Raw genomic sequence first — 9780 nt, forward strand, 5'->3', positions numbered from 1 at the left:
CTGATGCTGTCTGGTTCAGAAAGCAGCAATCTAGCTCTTTCAGAACAATAGTAGCCAGGAATGTGCTGCCAACCCACATGCTCTTTGATGTGCTGACTTTCTGGAGAACACTGTGGCTCCAATTGCAAAAAATGCTTTGGTTTGCTTGGCTGATTAATGACATGGTGAGCGAAACTCCATATTCTGGAAACTTCAGTTTTCCAGTGGCATTTGGAAACTGAACATAAATGGCTCAGATCCAGAAAATGTAATCAGAAGTATTTTTGCTTGTTTCTCTGTAGAGTTGTCAGGTTCATTTAGAGGGAGGGGTTAAAAAAAACCCCAAAAAAACAATAAAACAAAACAAATTTGACTGAGTGTTCCTAACAAAAATGGGAGGTGGGTTTGCAGAGATGGTTTTACAGGAGAAACACAGAAGAAGCATACAGTGAGATAACACCTTCAATTACAACAGATTCTCATACACACTTAGAAGAATGGCTCAAGGACATCAAATACCTGCTGATATCTTTAGACTTCTCTACCCAGACTTTATTTTTCTGGATGTCTTTACTATGGCTAACCTGTTGATTGTGTTTTAGCTTCCCTTTGTTTCAGAGTTGCCTGTGCCTTAACTCAAAATGGTATATGCCATCTTGGAATTATTAGGTTAGTAATGGTGTATCATGAGGGCATGTTGTGTTATAAAGCATTGCAGGATAAAACTTGGTAAATACTAAGGCCCAGAAGGAAATCCCCTTCTTTTCAGCTTAGCTGAGCTTTGCAGTTTATTTGAATTACAGAGTTCAACCTCCAGTTAATTTAGCATCATTCCTTGTGCTAACACTTGTTTTGAGTCAAGTTTTTCTGTTCTATCTCAGCTGTTGATTGTAGAGAGAAATTACTTGGTTTGTTTTGAAGTGGGACACTTGGCATTGTGACCCACAAGAATTGATGCTCAATTCACATCACAATTGTTTTAATAATTTCAATTATTGCCTGTGTTTGGGCAAGCACCACTTGGCTTGTTATGCAGCAGATTATTTGCTAGAGTATCCCAAGTCCTTGTATAAATTAGAATGACAGAGCCAAGTTTAGGATGTTTCTGTTGTCCTTACTTATTTGAGGGAGATCTCTGCTGATAATGTATGTAATGTATTGCCTCTCTCTCCATGAGTAATACCAGATGCCAGGGTGCTCAGTTTATTCTGATATTTTTTTTAGAGAACAGATGTCTCTAAAATACACACAGTGTATTTTTCTGGATCTGTTCTAATTTTAGAGCTTGCTTCTTTAAAGAAATTTTGCTGAACTAGAGCCCTTAAACATTACTTTTGCTCAAAGGTGGTCTGCCTTTTGATAAAAGGCCAGGAATAGGAGGCAGAGCTGGGTCGTCTTTCTTGCTGTCATAGGTTGGTGACCTTAGCGGATTGTGTTAATAAAGTTGGCTGTGGAAGATTTCATAAAGGAGCTCAAGTATTACAGTGTAGCACAGCATTTTAGCATTTTGTACTCTTTGAAGACTAATGCTATTAAAAATTTCATAACAAGAATTTAGATTCTGTATGACTTCCCCTTGAGGAGCTCAGTTAACAACCTTTCTTCCCCAGCCTGGCAGCCACGCATCTGCTGAGTAATATAAAGGCCAAGTTATTTCTGCTGTACAAGTAGTCCCCATACTATCCAAGGCATATAGCTGACCTTTGCAGCTCTGTATGCCGCCTCCTGGCACAGGGCTTGCAGCTGGACCCAGCACTTCTGTTGGCATGTAACCTGGAAGGGAATCCTGCCCACAGATCCATCACTGTATTGACTTTGCAGAGCTAGCAGGCATAAGAAACCCCCGTGAGATGTCAGGAAGAGGAGTAGGTAGAGCTTCTCATATACAGGATGTGGTTTGTGATTTAAGAGATGCCCATGTCTTGGAGATGCTTTTAAGATACCTTAGGCAGGAAAAGATTAAACTAGAGGGAAGATTTTTCTGCTTGATTTAATACAGAAGGAGTTAATTGAGGGGATTAATTCAAATTAATTAAATTATGTTGTCTTTACAGAGTAAAAATTTAAAACTGATACTGGTTGATGAAAGTGTTTTTTGGGGGTTGTACTTTGCTTTGGTTTTCATTGTTGAATTTTTATATTTTTTAGTTCACTTACTTGTTAGAAACAAATACTTGACAGGCATTTAGGGTATGTAATCCTTAGCATAAGAACAGGTTGACTTATAGAGGAGCTTCCAGGCTTGGCATACAAACACAAAGCAAATGCTTTAGACAAAGAATTAGGTGTCTTGAAAGTGTGACAGTTTCTCGTTTCAAACTGTATTGACAGGTGGGCCCAAAGCCCTTACAGAAGTTACTACCTCATCTTTAATATCTTTATACAGTTTGAGTTCACATATACATGCATTGACTCATCCATATCCTCATGACTTGTCTTTGTTTTCTATGAGTATATCAAAGGTTCACAAAGATAGTAAGTTTTGTGTTATTGCTGTTTAAGGGTTTTTGGTGTCCCTGGATGACTTTTACATACTGGGCAGCGGCTTGGTAATGTTGCAGACTACCAACAGTGTTTTCAATGAAACCCTCATTAAGCAAGTGGTGCCTGAATCCTTGCTAGCTTGGCAGAGGGTCCGCATTGCCAACATGATGGCAAATGATGGCAAAACTTGGGCAGAGACCTTCTCAAAGTGCAACTCTGGTAAGTACACCTTTATATGCATCTTAGGAAAAAAAATGTGTTCCCTTTACTTCTTGTACTTGTTTCCTTCCCTTGGCAGGACATGTAACTCTCTCTGTTCTCATACCCAGGAACCTACAACAATCAGTACATGGTTCTAGACCTGAAGAAGGTCAAGCTGCAAAGGAGCCTTGATGACGGTGCATTGTACATTGTTGAGCAGATCCCAACCCTTGTGGAGTATTCTGATCAAACAAATGTTCTCCGGAAAGGTAATAGCTCCTATAGTAGTTACTGTCTTAGGAAAACCATCTCTTTATGCCAACTGAGAGTTGTGTTTTGTACCAGGGAAGGGTTTGTTGAATACTAGTCCTGAGTTTAAAGCAAGGAAGCCTTGTGTGAACAACCCTCAGCTTTGTGTGAGCATCCCTCTGTCGCTGGATCAGTGGCAATCTATTCATTTATCTGGTATGCTGCGGCAGCAGTGCAGTGAGCATCTGTGTCTCCTAGAAGCAGAGGAGGGAAAAATAGACTTTGTCTCCTTGCTTGTCTGCATCCTTGCCTTTTTTCTGGTATTATTTTGCCCTGTTATAGAGACCAATGGGTGAAAATGTGAGATCTGTTTGGAGCAGTACTAAATAACTGTGATGCAATGGGCTACTCGAAATGATTGTTGAGTGGGTCACCCTGCAAGAAGATGAAATTTTGAATACCAAAGAAGTTCTATGTTAAATTCATCTCCTGAACTGTTCTGGATCTCTGTTTTCTGATAAATATTTGCTTTTTAATAGGCTCTTTAATTCCCTAGCAAGACTAGCAAAAACTTGATGGAAAACGAACAAAAATCTTGGTCGAGCAGAACACTCACTGTCAGGTTTAATTCTCAAGTGTTTACTAGACACTTACATCATCAACAAAAAGCCTGAGCCTTAAGTGTGCCCAAAGCTTTGTGTGCCTTCTCCTAATCACATGCTGAGGGGATAAGTGGATTAATTACTCATCATCAAAATGATGGGAAATTTGTCTATGTTAGCAGTTGGGGTTGGTTCTCTTTGAATTTTTTCCTTGTGTCTAGCTTCTTGGAAAGTTCTGGCTTATTCCAGGCATTGCCACATTGTCAGTCTCTTTTGGCTTCCTTTGCCTTGGGCTTCTCAATGCTGTGTTGTGTGTGGGATGCAGAAAAAAAAGCTGATAGAGACCCTCATGCTCTGGTACTGGAAACATTGCAGCCCCATCATGGCAGTGCTATATCTGTGCAGAGAGGCCAGGCTTGGCAGTACCTTGAGTTCCTTTTCAGCAACGATTTTGGAGCAGCAGTATGGCATTCTCTATAGGACTGAGCCCAGTTCCTGGGCTTAGGCAGAGAGTGACCACTTCTTCCCTCTGAAATGTTGTAGCGGCTCTGTTCTCAAAGGCGGCAGCATGTATTAGAGGTTACACATTACTTCATACCTACAGTATGTCTTTTCCCAGATATCTAAGTGTACCTTGTGCATACTGGATAACAGAGCAGTCAGTCTCTGGGAGTTTAAACATTAGGAGAACAGCCTTAAACATACTGGGTGAGCTAAGCCCTGCCGAAGTGCAGTTTTGGAGACCTCAGCTGCTGTAAGCAGCAGATCTGAACTCCTCCAGGCCATGCAGGACACCAGACAAGGCCCCTGCCCTGTTCCCAGGTGCTTGGAGCAGCTCAGGTGGAGGAGGTTTATCTTTCTCAAGAGCAATGCTGGCTTAAAGTCTTTGTAGCATAGCTGACCCTGGCATGCTCTATCATTGCCTTGTAGCTGGTGTCCCAAGATAATGCACTTTGGGCATGCTAATTGGTCAGAGTGAGTTTACCACCAGCACTGGCTTTTTAAGTCTCTTTGAAGCATAAACCTAGAAACAACAGAGAATGAGAATTGAAATCTGAAGTGAACAAAGGCAGGTATTGCTGTAGTAAACCTTGTACTGAGGAAAAATGAAGCATTTCCTTATGCAGGTTTGAAAATGGAAAGATTTTTTTTCTCTATGGCTTCTGTCATTTTGTAGGCCAGTGCAGATGAGTTCTCAATACCAGGAATCTCTTACGTTGCCCTTTCCAGGCAAAGATATCCAGGTGCTTTCTGTATATTGACAAAGAAAACTCAGAAATCCTTTAGAGGCGGTGAGGGAGGGCAACACTGTCTCAAGTGACGGAATAGGTCACAGGAATAGGCTGCAGTTCATGTTTCTTAGTGATGAATGAGTAATACATCAAAAGCAACACATCAGAGCAAAACCTGGGATCTGAGTGTCTTCTGCCATATGTGCAATATTCTTATTGCTCTGTCTCTTGATATTGCTGATACCTTTTGCTCTCTAAGTGCAGAGGAGGAAAGCATTTTGATTCAGGGATTTTTTTGCTGCCTTCATGTCATCCCTTCCTTTCAACTTCACAGTCTCTCTTGACTTGTTTTTTGTCACTGTGTACCCTGTCAGGTTTCACTGGCTTATAGCAGCCCTTGGGTAAAGCCTGGCTTAAGTTGACTGCTGCACTCTACACAGGATTTGCAGTCTTGCAGAGCCTGAGACACAGAAGAGCTCTTGCTGAAGGAGAACTTTAATAACTTCCTCTGTTTTAGCAATTTTAACAAGTTTTTCCAGGTGGGTCATCTGTACGCACTGCTTTCATGTGAGACAATAACACCTTTTTGAATCACAGCTAAACCTCACTGGTTTGGAAGCTGATATATCCATATCCTCCAGCCTGTGTCGTTAGAGGCTGGCAAGTTGCTCATTTCTGGAGGATGCCTGTATTACAACACAGCCTGTACACAACCTGTTTCCTTCAGGTTGGCTCTAAGCAAATGCCAGCAGACAGGGTATTCCTGTCTTCCCTATCCTAGGATTCCACTCAGACAGTGCTTCACTCCGTATGCTGTCTGTGTATCCTTCAGGAAGTTTGGTTTGTATTTGTGTGTATTGCTCCCAGTGAGTTCCAGTTGATTTTCTTGAGCATCTTACACCAGACTCCTCACACTGTGCTGGACTGATCTTAATATATGGAGGTCTGCATTTACCAGATAGTAAATCTCTAAACCAAATCCTGATGTATGTGATTTGAGAATGAACAACAGGGAATGTTAGTGATTTGGAGACAACTTGAAAGTGTGCTACTCTTGGGCCTAGCTCATGTTATATACTTACTGCCTAAAAAATAGAAAAAATTAAATGTTAGGGTATAGTTATCTATTCTTATATATTCTAGGACCTCCTGTACCCAGATTCTGAACTGGAAGGTCTCCTGGCTCTTTCCAAGAGCTTTCCACGGTGGTCTTCTTTTAGGCAGTTTTATGTCACCTACCTAAAATTCTTCTCTGGAATCCTGCCTGGCATCCTTTGCTCTTCAGAGTTAACAAAACCTGCAGGAATGCTTTTGGGAAAGTTTGAGCAAAGCTCTGCTCTGCTGATCAATCACTTCTTAACCTTCAAAGGCAGCTCCTGGCAAATGTGTAGCAATCCCCGATCTTTCTTTATGACTGTGTGCAACCCCCACTGCACAAAGCGTGTGTGTGCTGGCCTGCCTCCTGTTGGCCCTCAGTAGCCCTGTGGTCTCTTTGTGTTTGTGTGTGTCAGTCCCTCCCTGACTTCTCAGCATGGTGTGTTGTTCTGCTTTGTTGAGATGGGAAGGGGGCAAAACCAGAGTGACTTCAGGCCTCTCACTGTGAAGTTTGGTGGAGGTAAATGAATTTGCAGTCCTTTAGGGTTCAGCAGGGAAATCTCTACAAGAGGGCTGTGGCCATGCTGCATGTTCAGGCTCCTGCAAGTCTGATCTCAGCTGTTTTGCAGGATGAGTCCTGAGGCTGGAAGTCTGGGGGCGGGTTGCCTGGGTACGCAGTCTCCAGTGGTGTTATGCTGGGAGTCAACCCTGGTCATGCCAGTGACTGTTGCCTTATTGTGTTCAAACCAGTTTTCTGTGTTGTTCCTCGACATGCTGCTAAGGCAATGCAACATAGAAAATTATTTAGTTTATTTTCTGATACAAGTAAGAGCATCCAGCTTTTCCAAGTGATTAACAGATTGGGGTTTGTCTCTGGCAGGTTACTGGCCTTCATACAATATCCCTTTCCATGAAAAGATTTACAATCTCAGTGGGTATGCATCATACGTTGTCAAGTATGGCATGGATTTCTCCTATGAGCTTGCTCCAAGAGCCAAAATCTTCCGTCGAGACCAGGGCAAGGTGACCAACTTGGAAAGCATGAAGTACATCATGAGATACAACAGTAAGAAACGTTTGTGTGCTGTGGAGTAGATCTTAATAAGCAGTGTTAATTTTATTTCTTGGATTATAGTGGGAAGCTGCAGCCTCACATACAGATCAGTTATGTTGTTCTAAATGCAGAATGCACACAAAGCAAAAAGGTAACACAAGCTTATTTTGAAGGTAGGAAACTGGGCTAAAATTGCTCTATCAAGAGCAAGGCCCCTTGGGCTTGTTATTTGACTTTTCCAGAAAGCTTCTGACTCTAAGAGAGTACTCCAAGAGACTTCATGGACTGCTATCACCTAATACATCTACAGCCTGTCAATCTTGAAAGCCTTAAATCCTAGCAACAGTTAGACATGATCAGACCAGAGAATTTAGTGTAAAACTTAAGGTCGTTATCCATGTTCAGGCAAATGGTCTTTTGCAGGTGGGATAGAGTTAATTTTCCTAGTGGTTAATACAGTACTGTATTTTGGCTTTAGTATGACAATAATGTTGATAGTTTGTTTTACTACTCTGATGTTTTAGTTGTTGATAAGTCAAGGACTTTTCAGTTTCCCATGCTCTGCCAGCGAGCAGGTACAAAAGAAGCTGGCAGAGCATAGCCAGGACAGCTGACCTGAAGTGGCCAAAGGGGTATTCCATATCACTGAACCTTATGCTTATTGTGTAAACTGTGGGAATTGGCTGGAAGGGGCTGATCATTGCTCAGGGATGGGCATTGCATTGGTCAGCAGGTGGTGAGCAATTGTATTGCGAATCACTTGTTTCTCTAAGGGTTTTTTTTCTTGCCCTCCCTCTCCTTTTTAATTTTTATTATTAACAATTCAGTTATTGAAATTGTTGTTATCTCAACCCATGGCTTTCACCTTTTTCTGATTCTTCTCCCCATCCCATGAGGGGTGGGGCTTGGAGGGATGTGGATGAGCAGTTGTGTAGTACTTAGTTGCCAGCAGGGGTTGAACCAGGACAGTAGGTAATGCTGTGTTGTTTTTTTTCCTGACAGGGCTCTACTTAAATGGATTAAACCCAGCTTAATTAACTTCTGGCTAAACCCATCTCAAAGTACTGATAGGTTTAGATGCTATATTTTTATTCCCAATTATAGGCAGCTTGATGATTGCTGGACTTGAGGTTTGGGAGGCCTCTCCCAGGGTGGGGTATCATTCCTGTCTGGGCTGTGAGTAGCACCATGCTCGTAGATGCTGAGCTCACCACCTTCCCCTCCTGGCTTGCAGCTACTGCAGTGGGTGTTCAAAGGTTTTGCTCCTTTATACTTATTTTAATCCAGAACAGGAAAACAAAGGCTCTCATTGCTACATTTCCCCCTCTCTCTCTGCCCCCCACCCCCCAACCTGCCACTTGCCTTTCTCTTCTGCTTTTCTCTCCTGACAAAGTTTCTACAAGCTTTCATCATGTGGAATTTCATCAGCTGGAATTGCAGATATTTGTGGTTAGAGTTTGGCAGTGGTGCCCCTGGGATGCAGAAGTAGCTGTATGGTCTTGAATTAGCATCTTGTCTACTTATGTCCTGTCTTGAGTGCTGACCTGTAGCTGGTACCTAGGGAGAAGTGCAAAAGCAATGTGACAGAGTGCAGCTACCCAGTTCTTAGTGGCTCCAGTACTCTGCATCAGCTTTCTGTGAGGAGGCTAACTTTCTTTCTTTTCTTCTGCTCTTCCCACCATGTTTCACCCCAGACTATCAGCATGATCCTTATGCTGAACACAATCCTTGCAACACCATTTGCTGCCGGGAAGACCTGAATCCTTCTTTACCAGTGCCTGCAGGCTGCTATGACTCCAAGGTAAATTACCTCAATTTCAATATCTGCTGAATGTTGGCTGCAGCCTGTTTGTGCTCCTGTCAGACCTGTAGCATGTTTCCCTGCACCAGGGCAAGCATGGCCAGGCATGTCTGTTCCCTCTTTTCATGCTGTCTCACTGCTTGGGCACCTCCTCAGATGGGAATTCTCTGCAGAGTCTCATTTCCTGTCCCTGACATCAGTCCTGGCACAGTGGGACGGGATACAGGGGGATGTGTGTGAAACAACTATGTCCATGGGAGCTTGTGGTGTTAAAGGGTTAAACCCCAAGGCTTTACAGCAGGAAATGAGTCTTCAACTCACTCAGGGAAGGAGACTATTGTATAGCCTCAGCCTCGGGTTCATTAGGACTCTGTGGGTGCCTCCCAGAGCCCACAGGAAAGGGGTTGCAGTCTCACTTCAGGTTTACATTTACAAAAGCCTGGCTCTCTAGTAAGCCACCCTGCTCTGGGGCTCCACCTCTCTGCAAAACTGCTTTATGTAAAGTTTGGTGAAGATCACTTTGCATTTTAGGGGGATGTGGGAAAATCCTTAGACCCACTGTCCTGGAGCATTTATTTTAGGCAGGTTATATGATATTTTCACTGTGAAGAGCAATGCCCAAATAAGCAGCTGTGCTGAAAAGTTGTACAGTGTTTTACCCTGTGGGGTCCAGCCTGCTGCATTTCTGGATTATGCGTTTGGTTGCTAGGATGGGCCTGGGGAGGCTATTTTGGTATCTCCAGTGCTGTGTCCAGCCAGCTGTGTGTTGCAGTGGACAGTAGTGGGAGACTCCCAGAGCTGGGTAATACAAGAAGAATGCAGAAAATGGCTTTGTCGAGTGGTCTGGTAAGGGAGTGGTCAGTGCATGCTGCAGTGCCTTAGCCAGCACAGTTAGGCAAGGGGAATGGGCTGGGCTAGAGGTGGAACAGGGGGCCTAAGAGGGGCATTGAAAGAAATAACCCAGAGCACACCTGTTCTAGTTATAAACCCTACAGAAAAATTTAGTGTTTGAGTTTGGGAAGATGGAGCAGGCTTGGGACCTCTTTGGAGACAATGAAGGAGCAGCACAGAGCCTGGGTAGCA

General features: G+C 43.1%; 1 protein-coding gene and 1 long non-coding RNA gene across 4 annotated transcripts in view; one reads left to right on the forward strand and one right to left on the reverse strand.

Annotated features, from left to right (window-relative positions):
* The window catches only part of PLBD1 (phospholipase B domain containing 1), a 46530-nt gene that overhangs the window by 27577 nt on the left and 9173 nt on the right, over positions 1–9780 (forward strand). For both annotated transcript variants that reach the window (XM_068191495.1, XM_068191494.1), the window contains exons 7-10: positions 2482–2682; positions 2793–2933; positions 6723–6908; positions 8591–8697. In XM_068191495.1, coding sequence (XP_068047596.1) covers positions 2482–2682; positions 2793–2933; positions 6723–6908; positions 8591–8697 — 635 coding nt within the window. The remainder of the gene's footprint in view (positions 1–2481; positions 2683–2792; positions 2934–6722; positions 6909–8590; positions 8698–9780) is intronic.
* On the reverse strand, positions 5533–9579 carry LOC137474692 (uncharacterized). 2 transcript variants are annotated; one of them, XR_010999458.1, is made up of 3 exons: positions 8707–9579; positions 8255–8453; positions 5533–5828 (listed from the first exon to the last, which is right to left on the reverse strand). It is a non-coding gene; the product is annotated as an uncharacterized lncRNA (long non-coding RNA). The 2 variants fall into 2 exon arrangements; XR_010999457.1 differs by lacking the exon at positions 5533–5828 and having other exon boundaries at positions 7953–8453.

The sequence above is a fragment of the Anomalospiza imberbis genome, chromosome 5, assembly GCF_031753505.1.
Source record: "Anomalospiza imberbis isolate Cuckoo-Finch-1a 21T00152 chromosome 5, ASM3175350v1, whole genome shotgun sequence".
NCBI lineage: Eukaryota > Metazoa > Chordata > Aves > Passeriformes > Viduidae > Anomalospiza > Anomalospiza imberbis.